Here is a 20,407-nt window from a genome sequence, read left to right on the forward strand (position 1 = left end):
TGCTCATACGTGGATGGATTTATGTCTAGGTTCTCAATTCTGTTCCATTGGTCTATGTGTCTGATGTTGTACCAGTACCAGGCTGTTTTGACTACTGTGGCTGTATAATAGCTTCTGCAATCAGGTAGAGTGAGGCCTCCCACTTTCTTCTTCTTTTTCAGTAATGCTTTGCTTACCCGAGGCTTCTTTCCCTTCCATATGAAATTGGTGATTTCTTTCTCTATCACCTTAAAAAATGACATCGGAATTTGGATCGGAAGTACATTGTATGTATAGACCGCTTTTGGTAGAATAGACATTTTTACTATGCTAAGTCTTCCTATCCATGAGCAAGGTATGCTTTTCCACTTAAGTATGTCCTTTTGAATTTCTTGTAGTAGAGCTTTGTAGTTTTCTTTGTATAGGTCTTCTACATCTTTGGTAAGATTTATTCCTAAGTATTTTATCTTCTTGGGGGCTACTGTGAATGGTATTGATTTAGTAATTTCCTCTTCGGTGTTCTTTTTGTTGATGTAGAGGAATCCAAGTGATTTTTGTATGTTTATCTTATAACCTGAGACTTTGCCAAACTCTTCTATTAGTTTCAGTAGTTTTCTGGAGGATTCCTTAGGGTTTTCTGTGTATAAGATCATGTCATCTGCAAATAGAGATAATTTTACTTCCTCCTTGCCAATCCGGATGCCTTTTATTTCCTCGTCTAGCCTAATTGTCCTGGCTAGGACTTCTAGCACGATGTTGAATAAGAGCGGTGATAAAGGGCGTCCTTGTCTGGTTCCTGTTCTCAAGGGAAATGCTTTCAGGTTCTCTCCATTTAGAGTGATGTTGGCTGTTGGCTTTGCATAGATGCCCTTTATTATGTTGAGGAATTTTCCTTTAATTCCTATTTTGGTGAAAGTTTTTACCATAAATGGGTGTTGGACTTTGTCAAATGCCTTTTCTGCATCAATTGATAGGATCATGTGGTTTTTGTCTTTTGTTTTGTTTATGTGATGGATTACATTAATGGTTTTTCTGATATTAAACCAGCCTTGCATACCTGGTATAAATCCCACTTGATCATGGTGAATTATTTTTTTGATATGTTGTTGAATTCTATTGGCTAGAATTTTGTTGAGGATTTTTGCACCTATGTTCATGAGGGATATAGGTGTGTAATTTTCTTTTTTTGTAATGTCTTTACCTGGTTTTGGTATCAGGGAGATGGTGGCTTCATAGAATGAGTTGGGTAGTATTCCGTCATTTTCTATGCTTTGAAATACCTTTAGTAGTAGTGGTGTTAACTCTTCTCTGAAAGTTTGGTAGAACTCTGCAGTGAAGCCAGCCGGGCCAGGGCTTTTTTTTATTGGGAGTTTTTTGATTACCATTTCTATCTCTTTTTTTGTTATGGGTCTATTTAGTTGTTCAGGTATATATATATATTTAAGAACCTGAAGATACAGATGAAGACACTGTCATAGATAGGATTTTATTTGTTTTCATTAAGAGATTTTTCTATGTATCCAGTCCAACAGGCTTCTAGAAGATCTCATATTTTATTATCTTTAAAAAATCTTAATGGATGGCATGTAACCTTTAGTTAATTTCTGTATGTTTTGAAATTTAAACAAATACTTTCTCAGCCTTCTTCTCTTTGATTTTACTTGTTTTATTTAGGTAATGTTTGATGCTTAAATAATTTCTGATTCATTAAATATTAATCAATCAAGCAAACAAACTCAAAAGATAAATTCACAGCAGGGAAAATGTCAAATGGAACACAGATGACAGAAGAAAGACGGAAAGCATCATTTTACTCACCCTTTTGCATATAGTCTACAAATGTTTATTAGCTGTCTCTTATGTGACGGAAGTGTGCTAGGCACAAGGAATGTGAGATGAACAAGGTGGGTTTTGTGCTTACTCTCATAGATCTTACAGGCTAAGTACAGAGTCATCAGGGTCTATGGCAGAATTAATCCTTCTCTCTTCTTCAGCCACTCAAAGACACCTACCTCACTAGAGTCACTGCTAATGCTGCCTTGTAGAAACAACACCCCCTCTAGTGAAGTCTCTGATTTCCTCCTGAACTGTTTTGTCATATCTCCCAACTGGCAGCACTGGCTGTCTCTACCCCTCAGCCTACTCTTCCCCCTGGCCATGGGAGCCAATGCCACCCTCCTGATCACCATCTGGCTGGAAGCCTCCCGGCATGAGCCTGTGTACTACCTGCTCAGCCTCCTCTCCCTCCTGGACATTGTGCTCTGCCTCACCGCCATCCCCAAGGTCCTGGCCATCTTCTGGTTTGACCTCAGGCCCATCAGTTTCTCTGCCTGCTTCCTCCAGATGTTCATTATGAATAACTTCCTGCCCATGGAATCATGCACCTTCCTGGCCATGGCCTATGACCGCTATGTGGCCATCTGCAAGCCTCTACATTACCCATCCATCATCACTGACCAATTTGTGGCAAAGATTGTTGTCTTCATCTTGACCCGGAATACATTTCTCACTGCACCTATCCCCATCCTCTCTGCTCGGCTCCATTATTGTGGAAAAAATATCATTGAGAACTGTATCTGTGCCAACCTCTCTGTGTCCAAGCTCTCCTGTGATAATATTGCCCTTAACCGAATCTACCAGTTAATTGTGGCCTGGACTCTTCTGGGTTCTGATCTCATCCTCATCTTTCTCTCCTATACTTTCATCCTCCGAGCTGTTCTTAGACTCAAGGCAAAGGGGGCAGCTGCTAAAGCTCTGAGCACATGTGGCTCCCACTTTATTCTCATCCTCTTCTTCAGTACCATCCTGCTAGTTTTTGTGTTCACGCATATGGCTAAGTAAAAGGTTTCCCCTGATATTCCTGTCTTACTTAATGTCCTACACCATGTAATTCCTGCAGCTTTGAATCCCATTGTCTATGGGGTAAGAACCCAGGAGATTAAACAGGGAATTTGGAAATTACTGAGGAGGGGTGATTGACAACAGAAAGTGATTATGTTCTTGCTTTGCTCTTCTGGATTGGGAATACTCAAAATCACAATTGGAGGCAGGAACTGAGGGAGAAAAATACAAGTCTAATCTGCTCTCTGGACATGCCTGGTATGAGCTATATGGTTTCCCTCTTATCTGGTGTTACATCCTACTTCTTGCCATTCCATGACTTCCCGGCAGAGACTAAGAATATAGATGTATAATCTTTCACCATGTCTCCCAAGCCAGAGACTATGAATTTTGATAAATTCAGCACCAAACTTAATTGTCTGCTCCTAAATAAATCCCAAATGGGGCCAAGGGAAATTGAAAATCAACACTTGCTTAAAGATGTTTGGATAATGTGAAAGGTCAGTACTTAGAGACATGCATAGGCTTTAGAATAATGTATGTAACATTAAAAAGACACTGTTAAAAGATGTTACATTAGCAGTTATACTTTAACATTTTCCTCTAGGCATTCAAAAATATTTATTGGATGTTATTTTGTATTCAGCATGGTGCTAGGAAATGGGAATCTAATATAAGCACATCTTGGTCCCATTACTCAAGGAGTGCACAGCCTAGTGGAGAAGCCAGAAATATGTAAAAAGAGACTAAAATACATAAATAAACCCAGAAGAGAGGAAATGAATTCTCTAGGTAGGGCCAGAAGGTTACACATAGGCCATAGGATGATAGATTGGCAGAATAGCAAAGGAATAACATATCAAAAACTGGATCATCATAAGTCAAAGCACAGAAGCATAATAGTCTTTGGTTCACTTAGGGAATAGGGGGTAATTCTCTGTGGTTTCCCTATACCAGTTAATTCTAATTCTATACTTCCGGTTTTTCCAGCCCCAAACCTCAGAGGCATCCTCATTTCATTCTTTCCTTTATCACCAATATCTCATCCACAGATAAATCTTGTCAACCTTACCTTTAAAACCTTCTGAGAATCCTACAACTTCTCCCCATTTCCATTGTTATAACAAAGTTCAAGCCACTTCATCTCCACTCTGGGTTACTGTAATGCCCTCAGAGGTAAATGGAGAGAGAGAACTTGTTTCCCTACAGTTTAGCCCAGATAGAGTGAAAATATGTCAGGCCAATCATGTCACTGATATGCACTAAATCTCTGCATAACTTCACATCTCAGAATTAAAGGCACAATCTTTATGATGGCCTGCAAGACCCTACACAGTCTGATCCTCATAGACCTGCTCAATCCCCTGCTTCAGACTGCTCTATCCAACCAATCTAAAACCAAACCCACTGCCATTGAGTTGACTCTGACTCATAGTGATACTGTATCCAAACTGTCTAGCAAAGTCTCAAACACATTAACCACATTCCTGCCTCTGGAACTTTTTACTTGTTGTTTCCTTTGCCTAAAATACTTTCCACAAATAGCTCTCTCCTTCAAGTTCATTGGGTTTCCTGGCCAGTATACTAAAAGTAGAAACCCTGGTTTTGTAGTGGTTAAGAGTTTCAGGTGCTAACCAAAAGGTCAGCAGTTCAAATCCACCAGGCATTCCTTGGAAACTGTCTGGGGCAATTCTACTCTGTCCTATAGGGTCACTATGAGTTAGAACTGACTTTTTTAAATAAAAACAGCACTCAACAATATTCCCTTGAAACACAAATTATTTCCTAGTGTCAGTTTGGCACCATCTAACATAAAGGGTTGCCATGAGTCAGAATCGACCTGATAGTTTTTTGAAAAGACCATAAGATTTACCAATTTATTTGTTTAGTCAGACTCCCTTCACTAAAATTTCAACAGTATAAGGACAGGGATTTTTGTCTGTTATAGTCACTGTTCTTAATCCAGTGCCCAGAACAGTTCTTGGCATATGGTATCCTTTCTCATCAAATTGATCCAGACTCACAGAGATGCTATAGAACAGAGTAGAACTATCCCACAGGGTTTCTAGGACTGTAATTTTTTTTTTTAATTGTACTTTAGATGAAAGTTTACGGAACAAACTAGTTTCTTATCAAACAGCACACATATTGTTCTATGGCATTGGTTAACAAACCCACGACATGTCAACACTCTCCATCCTCAACCCTGGGTTCCCTATTATCAGCTTTCCTGTTCCTTACTGCCTTCCAGTCCCTGCCCGAGGGCTAGTGCACCCCGTTAGTCTTGTTTTGTCCCATGGGACTGTTTAATCTTTGGTTGAAGGAAGAACCTCAAGAGTGACCTTGTTTCTGAGCTGAAAGAATGTCATACTCTGGTCTCTGTCAGGCCAGCAAGTCTGGTCTTTCTTTTTGAGTTAGAATTTTGTTCTACATTTTTCTCCAGCTCTGTCCAGGACCCTCTTTTGCGATCCCCTGTCAGGACAATCAGTGGTGATAGCAGGGCACTATCTAGTTGTACTGGACTCAGGGTGGTGGAGGCCGTGGTAGATGTGGTCCATTAGTCTTTCCGACTAATCTTTCCCTTGTGTCTTTAGTTTTCTTCATTCTTCCTTGCTCCCAAAGGGGTGAGACCAGTAGAGTAGAATGTAGAACTTTTTTTTTATATATATAAACTATGTTGTGCCTATTGAGCTAGATGTTCTCTGAGACCATGGTCTCCACAGCCCGCAGCCCAGCAATTCAGTCCCTCGGGGAGTTTGGACATGTCTATGGAGTTACCAGGATCTTGCCTCCAAGGCTGTAAATCTTTATGGAAGCAGACTGCCACATCTTTCTCCCACGGAGCACCTGCTGGATTTGAACCATTGACCTTTTAGTTAGCAGCCAAATGCTTTAACTACTGCACCACCAAGGCTCCTGGTATATGGTGAAAAAATAAAAAATAAAATAAAGACCTATAAATGTTTGTTAAATAAATAATTGAATAAATGTTGAATAATTAAATGAATGTATAATAGTTACTAGGACTACAAGGTTTTTGTCCTCTGAGTGTTTACATTAGATGTCAGGAGTGTGGGAGAGAGCATATTTCAAGCATGATCCCAAGTTTCTGGTCTGAGCAACTGTATGGAACAGGCAGGGATAGGTTCAGAAGTATACTTTTAGACATTCTGAGTTTGAATACCCATGAGGCATACAAGTGAAAGTGTATAATAAGCACTTGGACTTACAGGTTTGGCTCTCAAATAAGATATGAACTTTGGAACTGATTACAGATTGTAATAAAAGGAATGGGAGTATATAGTAAAAAGAAAAGAAAACCCACCAAAAAGCCAGAAAAAAAAAAAAACCCTCATCATCCTTACTTTCTGGTAAGGAGACTAGCATAAAGATTAAACAAAGGGAGTAGAAACTAAAGAAGAGACTCACAGAAGAAAGCACCACAAAATAGATGTTGTCAGTTAGGAGGGTATGCTCGACTACATTCAAGACTACCCATAGAGTGTGCAAGTTCCCTGTCTATATAAGCAATTTAATTTTTTAAATGCTTTACAAAATTTATGGGCCCATGTGAAGTAAAGTGATTTACCAATGAAAACGTAGAAGAATGAGTAGAGAAAAAAAATTCTTATATATTTAATTATCATCCCATCAGATTCTTTGAAGTGTTAAGACTCCATCTCTTCCTGTTAGTCCAGGTAGCATTTCTTCACGTTCTTTATTGCCAAGTGTGCCTTTACTAGTTAATTCAGTATCCCCCACCACAAGAACACTATACTAATACTGCTATTACTCATGATACTATGACCCTTTGGAACATGTTTTATTAACTATATAGGTCATTTTGCCTCTACAGTTCCTTAATAGCATTTATTTAATGCCAGTTACAGTACTACTCGTGGTACTACTATATCATCCATCATGGTGCCCATAAATACTGGCTTTTAACGAGTCTCTCAAAGGTTGCTACTATTCATCGTTAATAATGACCACAACTCCAAGTCTTGACCAGAGTGTACACTAAAGTGTGAACAGTAATTTTCTGCTCATGCTAAATTTACTGTTCACTTTACCACGTACTCTCTTGGACCCTTTAGGTCATAATCAATGCAATTTTCACGGTGATATCTTTCAATGTGGACCATGGTTTCTCTAAGGAGACCAAGAGTCTTCCATAACACTCCACGATAAAACATATGTCTAAAAGAAGGACTTTTCATTTTCAAAGTATAACATTATTTGAATTTTATGTAATAATCAATACCAATTAAACTGTGATTATTTTCATCTCTTAATGCATTTCTTAAATTCTGCTTTCAAAAATTTCAAGTGTATACAGAAAACTGAAAATAGCTGTGTGTTGCTCAATTTGTTCAAGTCTAAAGTGAGAAAGGTGTGAATAACCAGAAAATAAGGATGATGTGTGGGTTTTTCTGGGAGAAGCACTTGGAGGTAGAAGTGAGAGGCCTATGGGTGAGTTTCAGGGAGAGGCTGTGGGTTCTGTGTGTGAAGTCCTTACTCTGAACCCAGCCAGGTGCTCTTCACATACACTCTTTCAAGAGAACTGGGTCCCCGTGAACCTGATCCCAGAGGTTTCTTCAAAGTAAGGATGTCAGAATTAGAAGACACAAAGATATCAGAATTAGAATACAAGGTTATTAAAAGACTTGTTGTAACTGCATTCTGTATATCTAAAAAAGGTAAGTAGAGATATGGAAGATACTTTAAAAACCAAAATTAAACTTCTGGAGATAAAAACTACAACATCTGAGGTGAAAAATATACTGGGTAGAATTAAAGGAAGTGTAGACTGGAGAAAGAAAAGTTTAATGAACCTGAAGCTATAGCAAATAAAACAAAGAGAGAAAAAAATTAAAAATGAACCCATCATCAATAACAACTGAAAGGGCATAAAATTTGTGCAAATGAAGTCCTAGAAGGAAAGAAGACAGAAGAGGGGAGAGAAAATATATTTGAAAAAATAATGGCTGAAATTTGCCAAATTTGATTTAAAAAAACTATAAACCTTCAGTTCCAAGAAGCTCATGAACATCAAGAATAAGAAACATGAAGAAAACTGCCCCCAAACCAAAAAAACCAAACCCACTGCCATCGAGTTGATTCTCACTCATAGTGACCCTACAAGACAGAGTAGAACTGCCCCATAGCATTTCCAGGGAGCACCTGGTGGATTCAAACCACCTACCCGTAGTACTTAACCACTATGCCATCAAAATCAAGTTTCTCGAAACAAGTGAAAAAGAAAAAATCTTAAAAGCTGGAGGGAAAAAAGATACATTACATACATACAAAGGAAGTTAAAGATGAAAGCAGATTTCTTAGTAGAACAATTGGAAGTGAGAAGAAAGTGATGCAACAATTTTAAAGGACAGCAGTGAAAAAAAGAACTATAATTCTATACCCCACAAATATAACCTTCAAAAAAAAATACACAAAACACTTTTTGACAATAAAAACTAAATTATTTTATCACCAATAGGCCTGCTCTACAAGTAATGTTAAAAGTTCTTTAAGCAGAATGAAATGACACCAGATGGAAATATCCGTCTATGCAAAGCAATTGAAAAGCATCAAAACTGGTTACTACATGAGTAAGTGTATGTTTTATTATTTTTAATTAATTAAATTATTTGAAAGGTAATTGTTTAAACAAAAATAATAACAATGTAGTATGGGGTTTACAACATATGGAAGTGTAAAATACATGACAATAAATGCACAAAGCCAGGAAGGGAAAAATGGAACTATGTTGTAAGGTTCTTACCCTATATGTGCACTGGTATATTATCACTTGAAGACAGAGCATGACTAGTTAAAAATGTGTGCTATATAGTCTAAAGCAACCACAAGAATAACCAAATACATATAACCACTAAGCCAACAAATGAGATATAATGGAATTACAAAAAATATTCAGTTAATCCAAGAGAAGGAAGAAAAGAAAAAAAGAATAGATGGGAAAAATAGGAAACAAATGCCAAGATGATAGGTACTACTGATATGTCAACTCTATCAATAACCACACTGAATATAAATGGACCAAACATCTCAATTAGAAGGCAGAGCTTGTCAGATTGGTTAAAAGAGCCAGACCCAACTATATGCTGCCTACATGAATTCCACCATGAATATAAATACAAACTGGTTAAAAGTAAAGTTACATATATAGATTTAGATATATATATCAATACTAATGGAGCACTGGTAGCAGAGTGGTTAAGGGTTGTGGCTGCTAACCAAAAGATTTTCTGTACAAATCCGCCAGCCACTCTTTGGAAGCCCTATGGGGCAGTTCTACTCTGCCCTACAAATTTGCTATGAGTTGAATTGACTCAACAGCAATGTCTATGTTAATGTCAGAAAAAAATAAGTTCCAAAACAAAGCACATTAGGAGAATATACATTCTTTGTAATGCACACACAACATTTATCAAGCAGGACCAAATTATGGGCCATAAAGTATATCTTAATAAATTTAAAAAGATTTGAGTCACGCAAAGTATATTCTATGGTCAAGACGGAATTAAATTAGACATCAATAACAAAATTACCTTTGGAAAAAATCTCCTAATATTTGGAAACTAAAAACTACAGTTCTAAATAGCACATGGATCAAAACAGAAAGTAGAAAGCATGTTGAGTTGAAAAAAAATAAAAACAAAAGCACAACATATCATGATTTTTGGAATGTTTCTAAACCCTTTATTAAAAAATAAGATGCCATATAGTTCTACAAAAATAAAGATAATATCAAATGGTGTAAAGGATGTGAAAAATAAAGAAAATTTATGTATTTTCAGTGTGACTTTATAAATATGTTGAAGAGAAATTTTGTTGCCCCTAGTGAAATTGATATGTTTACACCTCATGACTCAGCAAAACTGTTCCTGCACATGTACCTTCCCATAGAGACGTACAAGGATTTGACATGTGGTGCAATGGATTGCTTTAGTGTGGCCTTTCTCGCCATGATTGTGTAACTCCCACCCAAGTGACTGGGCTCACCAAGGGGATTGGCCAGTTTTGACTTTAAAGAGAACCAATTTCAGACCAGAGAGAGGATCCTACCACCACCAAGGGAGAACAGCCAGGAGCAGAGACCAGGTCCTTCTGACCCAGGATCCCGGCACTGAGAAGCTGTTGGACCCAGGAGACAAATAGAGAGCTATAACCCTGCAGACAGTGAGAAGCTGTGACAGGAGAGACTAGCAGGAGAAAACATGCAGTGGGCTTCCAGGCCCACAGAACAGGAAAGGTGAGTGCCTTTGGGCAGAGACATAGGGCCAGAGAAAGGGGGTGCCTGCCAGTATGGCTGGGAAAAGGCCGCCCTGATGGAGGAACTGTATCCTGAGCATTCCTGAACCTGAATTGTAACCGTTAATTCCCTAATAAGCCCCATAATCATGAGTATTGTGTGTGCGGCCATTGTAAGGAATTATCTAACCCAACAGCAAAGTAGACAGTGCTGTGGAAGGAACAGTTGGTGTCAAAATTGGTAAAGACAATGGGGAGAGGAGGCATGTCTGCCTTCTACCACAAGAATCAGCTATGGGCTGTTGATCTTGATTCTCCTTCCCCCTTGTGAAGTTAGAGGAGACACTGCCCCAAGTCGTTTTAACACAGCAGTACTATTATTTTTGTTAACAATGAATTATAGGTCAACACCTGGGTGTTGTCCATTTAAATAAAAGGATTAATGCACATAACATAACATTGAAAAACAATTTAAAAATAATGAAAGCAATTTACACATAGCAAGATGTATAGATATTTAAGATATAGTATTGATTGAAAATAAAAAATAACAGCAAATTTATAACCCTGTGACATTTATATAAATTAAATACCCAAACAATTCTCTTATAGATAAACATATAATTAATCATGTCTGTCAGATTGTCATACTGTGGGGGCTTACGTGTTCCTGTGATGCTGGAAACTATGCCACCAGTATTCAGATAGCAGCAGGGTCACCCATGGAGGACAGGATTCAGCTGAGCTTCCAGACTAAGACAGACTAGGAAGAAGAACCCGGCAGTATACTTCTGAGAAACAAACAAACAAACAAAAACGCCAGTGAAAACCTTATGAATAGCAGCAGAACACTGTCTGATACAGTGCTGGAAGATGAGCACCCCAGGTTGGAAGGCACTAAAAAGATGACCGGGGAAGAGTTGCCTCCTTAGAGTCGACCTTAATGACATGGATGGAGTAAAGCTTTTGGGACTTTCATTTGCTGATGTGGCATGACACAAAATGAGAAGAAACAGCTGCAAACATCCATTAATAATCGGAACCTGGAATGTACAAAGTATGAATCTAGGAAAATTACAAATCATCAAAAATGAAATGGAACGCATAAACATCAATATCCTAGGCATTAGTGAACTGAAATGTACTGGTATTGGCCATTTTGAATTGGAAAATCATATAGTCTACCATGCTGGGAATGACAACTTGAAGTGGAATGGTGTTGCATTCATTGTCAAAATGAACATTTCAAGATCTATCCTGAAGCACAATGCTGTCAGTGATAGTGAAGAATTCAATGGGGAAAATATAAAATAACACAGGAAGCATCAAAAGAAGATGGAAGGAGTACACAGAGTCATTATACCAAAAAGAATTAGTCAATGTCCAACCACTTCAAGAGATAGCTTATGGTCAGGAACTGATACTACTGAAGGAAGAAGTCCAAGCTGCTCTGAAGGCATTGGCGAAAAACAATGCTCCAGGAACTGATGGAATATCAATTGAGATGTTTCCACGAAAGGATGCAGCACTGGAGGTGCTCACTCATCTATGCCAAGAAGTATAGAAGACAGCTTCCTGGCCAACTGACTAGAAGAGATCCATATTTATGCCTATTCCCAAGAAAGGTGATCCAACCGATTATAGAACAATATCATTAATATCACATGCAAGCAAAATTTTGCTGAAGATCATTAAAAAATGGCTGCAGCAGTATATCGACAGGGAATTGCCAGAAATTCAGGCCAGTTTCAGAAGAAGACTTGGAACCAGGGATATCATTGCTGATGTCAGATGGATCCAGGCTGAAAGCAGAGAATACCAGAAGGGTGTTTACCTGTGTTTTATTGACTATGCAAAGGCATTTGACTGTATGGATTATAACAAATTATGGATAACATTGAGAAGAATGGGAATTCCAGAACACTTAATTGTGCTCATGAGGAACCTTTACATAGATCAAGAGGCAGCTGTTCGGATAGAACAAGGGAATGCTGATTGGTTTAAAGTCAGAAAAGTTGTGCACCAGGGTTGTATTCTTTCATCATACCTATTTAATCTGTATGATGAGCAAATAATATGAGAAACTGGACTATATGAAGAAGAACGGGGCATCAGGATTGGAGGAAGACTCATTAACAACCTATGTTATGCAGATGACACAACCTTGCTTGCTGAAAGTGAAGAAGACCTGAAGCACTTATTAATGAAGATCAAAGACCACAGCCTTCAGTATTGATTGCACCTCAACATAAAGAAAACAAAAATCCTCACAACTGGACCAATGAGCAACTTCATGAGAAACAGAGAAAAGATTGAAGTTGTCAAGGATTTCATTTTACTTGGATCCACAATCAACACCCATGGAAGCAGCAGTCAAGAAATCAAAAGACTCATTGCATTGGGTAAATCTGCTGCAAAGGACCTCTTTAAAGTTTCGAAGAGCAAAGATGTCACCCTGAAGACTAAGGTGCACCTGACCCAAGCCATGGTATTTTCAATCACATCATATGCATGTGAAAGCTGCACAGTGAATAAGAAGACAAAAGAAGAATTCATGCCTTTGAATTGTGGTGTTGGCGAAGAATATTGAATATGCCATGGACTGCCAGAACGAATAAATCTGTTTTGGAAGAAGCACAACCAGAATGCTACTTAGAAGCAAGGATGGAGAGACAGCATCTTACATACTTTGGTCATGTTGCCAGGAGGAATCAGTCTCTGGAGAAGGACATCATGCCTGGCAAAGTACAGAGTCAGCAGAAAAGAGGAAGACCCTCAACGACGTGGATTGACACAGTGGCTTCAACAATGGGCTCAAGCATATGAACAATTGTAAGGATGGCGCAGGACCGGGCAGTGATTCATTCTGTTGTGCACAGGGTTGCTATGAGTTGGAACTTACTCGACGGCACCTAACAACAACAACAATCACCCTGAAGATTAATTAAAAAGATATATTTTAAGTACCCTAGAGTTTGTGCTTTTCAGAAAGAAAACGGAAGAAGAATGATGTTGGTTTATGTAGAAGAAAGGTAAATAAAACTAAAGCAAAACAAAGGCCTTGAAGAAGCTTATGATTCTTGTGTGCCATGGCTTGAGGAGTATGAATAATTCACATTAGGTTCAAAGTGAAAATAAAAAATAAAGGAGCAAATCGTGTTCCCTAATATCCAATTACACATAAATCTCATTTTTAAGATCTTTCACTGTGTTACTAATAACTATAGGAGCTTTCTCACTGAAAAATACGTTGTATTTCCTTAGTAATAGTTTGTTCAGTTTTCTCTTTCATTTTTATCATTATAATGCCATGACAGGAGTCATGGTAAGTCAGTAACAACCTATTTAATAGCATGGGTTTGGCCTATCCAATGAGCATGTGCAGCAAACCCATGAGAACTTTTTAGGGAGCTTATTGCACCACTGGAAAGTATAGAGTATACATATGCAAATGAGTGTGAGCATATACTGACGTGTGTGTGAGATCCCTGTACACAGGAGACTCAACTTACTGCCTAGAAAACACAAAGCCAATGTAGTACCTCCTAAGGTTGGGTTAACAGGGGCCTTTGCTCTCAGAGAGAAAGAAAATAATTTTCTTCTACCACCTGCCTGCCTATCTATCCCATGATTGACTTTGGGCCCAAGTGAGTAGAGATGAAGAAGTTCCCAGAGGGCAGAGTCCCTGAGGCTCCAGGATTATAACTACCTCAGGTACTTCAGGAATCTTACCAGAGCTCCAAGAATAGTGGAATCAGACTCCAAGCTTCACATCCTCTGTAAGTAAGTCTGGAAAGGGAACCCAGAGAGTGGGTGGGGGAGGGGTGCCATACCAAAATTAGCCAGAAGACAGGAGGTCTCTATCTCTTCTGTTCAGATCTGTGTTTCTTTCCATTCCTGAGTCTGAGATGCTGAAGGAGGTGGAGATGGTAGCGATCGCATCTTATCTCGGGTCAGGAGGCACACATGACAGCCTGTGCTCTGGGACCTTCTTCTTTGGGCCTCTTCCATGTGCTTGGTAGTGTCAGGGATGCAGAGAAGCTAGAGTTTATCCATGGGAGATTAACTGGTGTAGTAAGAGAGCTGGAAAATGCATCACCTGGGACCAGTTAAAAAAACGTATGAATTATGGTATAGGAATTAAACTCAGTGTATGTAACTTCATAGACTTGAGACCAAATATACAGTTGGGGACCAGTGAGGATCAGGAAGAAGCTCAGCAGATTTCGCTCAATCTAAAGAATTTCTAAATACTAGGAACCCTGGTGGCACAGCTATTATGAGCTTGGTTGCTAACCAAAAGCTCAGCAGTCGAAATCCACCAGTTTGTCCTTGGAAACCTTATGGGGCAGTTTTTTTCTGTCCTTCAGGGTCACTATGAATCAGAATTGAATCAACGACAACAAGTACCACCCCAAAGAAAAAATTATGCCCAAAAAAACAATGAACTACCTGTCCCTGGATATACTCAATAATGTCTGAGAGTGTACTTGGAAGAAATGTTTTACAGGCATGTCTAAATTCTATGGTGTTAGAAAATCATTAATAAGAATTTCCTTTTAAAAAGAACCTTCCACTTTTTAAAATGGTGCTTCCGTGGATACATGTTATGGGCCAAACCCACAGCTTGTAAAAAGGCTTGGGTTGCAGGGTCTCTGCTTTCTTTTCTGACCTTCTACTTGCCTATTTCTTCTTCCCTGGCTTCCTTAGTCTCTGCCTAGATAGAACCAGAAGCCATCAGCTCTAGGTCCTCAGCCCTAGTGCTGCTATTAGCGAGTTCTGATTGCAAACCAAGATTGAAAGAGGAGAGGGGAAGAACAAATGTGTTCCCAGCACCTTTACTCTCAGGGCTGAATATGTGTTCAATGCTTGTTGAATGAATGATGGACTGAAGAATATGTAGGAACATTAAAGAGAAAAGAGAAGCGGAAAGAAAGAGTCACTAAGTGAAGAAAAAAGATGCAATAATTTCCATCTGTCCTCCTCAAATCGCATCCTAGTGTGACAAATAATTGTCCCAATGCTTCATAGGAGACAAAAAACCATTCTGCCTCCTCTAGGCTTTCCCATGGACACTTGTATCTCAATTTGCACCCTCCAAAGATCATTTCAAGACTATCCTTGCTTCCAAGCAGGGGACACTTAATTCTTTCCAGGAGTACTTTGAAGTTCCTACAGAAGAAAATCTTCTTGAGGATGGTGATATCTGAGGCTCATATATATAAGAATTAAATGCATTTTTTTTTAAGAGAATAAAATCAGAGATTGGAATGAGCAAAAAAAAAAAAAGAAAAACCTGAAGGTAAGAGTGATGTCTAGAAAGAATGCTTGAAATGAGACAGCCTGAAGTTTGTACATGCTGTGGGTACAAACAAAGCTAATAAGGGCTGGGTCAGTTGTGACAAGTACTGGTCTTAGCAGCTGCTATCAGTTCATGCCCCAGACTTACAAGTGAAAAGTCTCAAAGAGAAGAGTGAGGGAAAGACAGAGATGAATGAACATATTACCAAGGCATGGAGAGGTTCTTCCATCACCAACTCAAGACTAGAAATCATTTTCTATTGGTTATTATCTTAAGGACATTCTCCAGTTCCAGAATTTCACACTTTCAGTGGGTCACTCCTTCAAGGCAAAGCACAGAACCACTAGAAAAGAAAAACTGAGATTGGGGGGCTAGAAGTATGGAGCTATGAAATAGAAAAATAAGTCAGAAGATATAACTATGGAAATAATTTTAGAATTTTCTTGAGCCTTTAGGGGATTGTCTCTTAGGGAGCAAACCCTGGAAAATAGTAAGAAGAAACAAAACATAAAAGTTGGCTAAGGAGGGGATTGGACTCTATGAGCAAAGAGAAGCAGAAGTTGCATGTGGAAGGAAAAAAGAGATTCCAGATGCTGGAAAACTGCCAGTAGGATTATGGGGGCATGGGGGATGGGGTATAGAATTAACACCCAAAAACGTGTAAAACAAATTGCCAGATAAGAGAAGCATTTCTAGATCACATAGAATGCAAGTATATTCATACAGACACTGGCCTTGGGTCTGAAGAAATTATTTCTTCCACATTTGAACCATATCAGTTAAATTGTGGAAAAGACACATAACACCAATGGATCTCAGTTTGCTTGTATGAAAAAATAAATTGTTAAGATAGTTTACCCTCCCTATTTCATAGTATTCGGTGTCATAAATGATAATATGTTTAAAATTCATTCCATATGTGCCAAAGTCACTACTAATGTACTCTGCTATTAGCAAGAGAAAACCTCTTCCATAAATCAGGTGGGAGGTATCATCTCTGGAAGACATCGAATTAGTAGAACACTTTGCTTTGAGAAGGAGGATCATGAGGGGTGAAGAAAAAGTCCTGGTAGGGAATACCTATCCTCCTTCCCTGTGAGAGCAGCCTCAAGTACAATACGGGTGGTTAAGACCTGGGTTTTGAGATCTCAGTTCCCTTACTTGTAAAATGGTGATAATAAAACATATCTCACAGGGTGATGAATGATTAAGTGGGATAAAGCCCTGGAAAATTTGAGCACCATTCCCAGCAATTAGCAAGAACCCCCAAAATAACTAATATCTAATATTCTATTTTATTGGTTAGCCTGAGGCCCTGGTGGCACAGTGTTTAAGAGCTCGGCTGCTAACCAAACGGTCAGCAGTTCGAATCCACCAACCGCTACTCAGACTGCTATAGTGCAGTTCTACCTTGCCCTACGAGCTGAAATCCACTTAATGACAAGAGTTTCGTTGTTGTTGTTGTTTTTAATTTCTTAGCCTAATGAGTAAGAAACGGCACTACTTAAACACTTGATGAAAAAGAATTTCTAAACCCACAAAACACCTTAGCAGAGACCTCTGACTATGTATTTGAGTACAATGGACTACACTGAACCACCCCAGGAAGACTTGACCTATATCTTTCACCAAATCGTGGTCTTCTTTGGACTCTCTTTCAAAATTCAGCGAGAGAGGAAACTCTGAATCCTTTACCTTTAATATAATGCAGTTATCACATCATTTTATTCACAATTCTTTATCTCCAGCCTATACACCAAGCACTGGTGGTGCAGTGGCTGAGAGCTCTGCTGTTAACCAAAAGGCTGGCAGCTTGGATCCACCAGCCGCTCCTTGAAAACCCTATGGGACAGTTCTACTCTGGCCTGCGGGGTCGCTATGAGTTGGCATGAGCTGGACGGCAACAAGTATTTCTTTTTTTTATTTTTTTGACATACACCAAGTACTCTCTCACATTCTCATAATACTCTATGCATGACCCCGTCATTGCTGGTTATCGTTGGTTCTTATTATTATCCATCATTTCCAGGGAGATTTTGGTTTTACTGCTTTGATAATGAGGACAGTTGCTTATTCAATTTTGTAACCCACACATCTATCAGAATGCCAGGGGGAAAGATCATCACAAGAGAACAATGGCAACATTGAACTAAAATCTGGTGGGTGGGGTGTGTGAACTTGGGTCATTATATTCAAATAAAAAAAGGGGATACTAGCTGCCCTTTTCCAGGAAGCTGACTCTGACTCAGGGACCCCTTAGGACAGAGTAGAACTGCCCCTGTAGGGTTTCCAAGGCTGTAATCTTTACAGAAGTAGATTGCCACGTCTTTTTCCTGGGGAGGGGCTGGTGGGTGTGAAGAGTCAACCTTTTGGTTAGCAGCCGAGCACTTAACCACTGTGCCACCAGAGCTCCTGGAAAGGGGATAGAAGGATATTAAAGAAGGACTTCATCATCCCCACACTACTGCAATAAGAAGAACCAACTTTTCATCTGGATTAATGTCAAGGATTGCTTCTTCATAGCTACGTGGAATGGTTCATTCTTCTTTTAAAGAAGAATGCTTCTTCTAAAAGTTAGGAATCTTATAAATATGAAGATCTAAGAAATAAGCAGGAAAAGAATACCTGCCAAATAAAAACTACTTTTTAGACAAAAATGGAAATTCATTTTCTGTGATAATTTTATAAGATCTCTAACTAAAGCAAAATAAATACAGCCAAAAGGCCATAAAATGACATGGGGACTAGGGACTTTTCTTTGGGTCTCTGCTAGTTATCTGAGTTTATGTTAATGGTTAAATTGCAGATATGGCAGCCTATGTGGTCATTAAAAAGAAAACAGAGAAGAAATTTTTAAGTACAAATTTGGAGACTTGCCTGTTACAAAAATCTTCTTAGTTCTTGTTCTTCAAATTCATTTATATAACTTTCAACTATCCTGTGGATGACTGCAAAGCAACACAATGATCCCATTTTAAAGTCTTTTCTTAAAAGATATTATTAATTTTTGAGTGTGTATTTATGTGTAAAACAAATAAAATGATAGTAAAATTATATTTAACCTTCGTTATCAAAGAAGTGAATGCTTTTCAAACTTTTCTGATGAGATGTATGATAAATTCAATTTGTATACAAACCAATAAGCACATTATATATGTATACATAAACACACACACGTAATTGAAAACAAAGCCTCATCAAACAATACTTAACCTTTATACTAGTGAGTACTCTGATAATTTCTATACTGTACAAATTTGCTTTTCTATTTTAACCTATTGATTATTTAATTGAGTTTACAATCTACTAACAGATTCCTCTGAGCTAAGTGATTCCTAATATGTCAGAGTTATGCTTCCATGTTTGCAAACTCTGAAAGAAACTTCTGCACTTGTTATTCATATTCTAGCTAATTAATTTTCTCCATCTTTAGTTTCTATGAAGACCTAACAATTCTATCAAAAATAAATATTAAACAAATAGTATGTGTAAACAAATCATATTACCTCAGTCCTCTTTACTGTTTAAAATGATAGAAATATCCCTGTAGCATGGCATAAAGAATAAGCACGTAATTTTACTTGTTCTGTGTAACCTGCTGGAATCCACAAGGTGCCCCCAGGTAAGAAACATTCTTCTATCTTCATGTGTCTTGCTTGAGTCGGTAGCTAATTTTTATCTTAATTTTATAGATCAAGAAAACTGTGGAAACATATGACAATATGGCAGCTCAGCAAAATGGCACCATCTCCTTTGAGGTTTCAGACTTCCTCTTAAATTGTTTCATCAGGTCCTCCAGCTGGCAGCTCTGGCTGCCCCTGCCCCTCAGCCTTCTCTTCTTCCTGGCCATGGGGGCCAATGCTACCCTCCTGATCACGATTCGACTGGAGACCTCCCTGCATGAGCCCATGTACTACTTGCTTAGCTTCCTCTCCCTACTGGACATTGTGCTCTGTCTCACTGTTATTCCCAAGGTCCTGGCCATTTTCTGGTTTGACTTCAGGTCCATCAGCTTCTCTGCCTGCTTCCTCCAGATGTACATCATGAATTGCTTCCTGGCCATGGAGTCCTGCACATTCATGGTCATGGCCTATGACCGTTACGTGGCCATTTGCCACCCGCTTCGGTACGCATCCATTATCACTGACCAATTTGTGATCAAGGATGCCATTTTTATTTTGGCCAGGAATATCTTTATGACTTTGCCCATTCCCATTCTCTCAGCAAGACTCTACTACTGTGGCAGAAATGTCATTGAGAACTGCATCTGCGCCAATATGTCTGTCTCAAGGCTCTCCTGTGATGATGTCACCATCAATCGCCACTACCAATTTGCTGTGGGCTGGACCCTGCTAGGATCTGACCTCCTCCTCATCTTCCTCTCCTATGTTTTTATACTGCGAGCTGTGCTGAGACTCAAGACAGAGAGTGCTGTGGCCAAGGCCCTAAGCACGTGTGGCTCCCACTTCATCCTTATCCTCTTCTTTAGCACCATCCTCCTGGTCTTGGTCCTCACTCACGTGGCTAAGAAGAAGGTCTCCCCTGATGTGCCAGTCTTGCTTAATGTCCTCCACCATGTCATTCCTGCAGCCCTCAACCCCATTGTTTATGGAGTGCGAACCCAGGAGATCAAGCAAGGAATCCAGAGATTACTGAAGAAAGGGTGATGATAAGGACAGCAGGAATTGAATTTCTACATTCCTACAGTATGATGATTTATGAGTAAGTGGGTGGGTAATGTATGCATGGAAACCCTGGTGGTGTAGGGGTTAAGTGCTATGGCTGCTAACCAACATGTCAGCAGTTCAAATCCACCAGGTGCTCCGTGGAAACACTATGAGGCAGTTATGCTCCGTTCTATAGAGTCGCTATGAGTTAAAATCAACTCCATGGCAATGGGTTTTTTTAAATATATGATTGGGCTGCAATTCATATCTATTAATTACAACCTCAAATTGGATAAACTAGGTATTGAGACTTGTTTTTTTAACCTTCGGAGTATTTTTTTAA

General features: G+C 39.0%; 1 protein-coding gene and 1 pseudogene across 1 annotated transcript; both read left to right on the forward strand.

Annotated features, from left to right (window-relative positions):
• The first annotated feature begins 1,778 nt into the window (after positions 1-1,778).
• LOC135231992 (olfactory receptor 56A3-like) lies at positions 1,779-4,303 on the forward strand (annotated as a pseudogene).
• Positions 4,304-19,099: 14,796 nt separating this feature from the next.
• Positions 19,100-20,065, forward strand: LOC100661685 (olfactory receptor 56A3-like). The gene has a single exon (XM_010602129.3). It carries the CDS (start codon positions 19,120-19,122, stop codon positions 20,062-20,064), a length of 945 nt encoding a protein of 314 aa, XP_010600431.2. The 5' UTR covers positions 19,100-19,119; the 3' UTR covers position 20,065.
• Positions 20,066-20,407: the final 342 nt, after the last annotated feature.

The sequence above is a fragment of the Loxodonta africana genome, chromosome 7 (genome assembly GCF_030014295.1).
Source record: "Loxodonta africana isolate mLoxAfr1 chromosome 7, mLoxAfr1.hap2, whole genome shotgun sequence".
Taxonomy (NCBI): domain Eukaryota; kingdom Metazoa; phylum Chordata; class Mammalia; order Proboscidea; family Elephantidae; genus Loxodonta; species Loxodonta africana.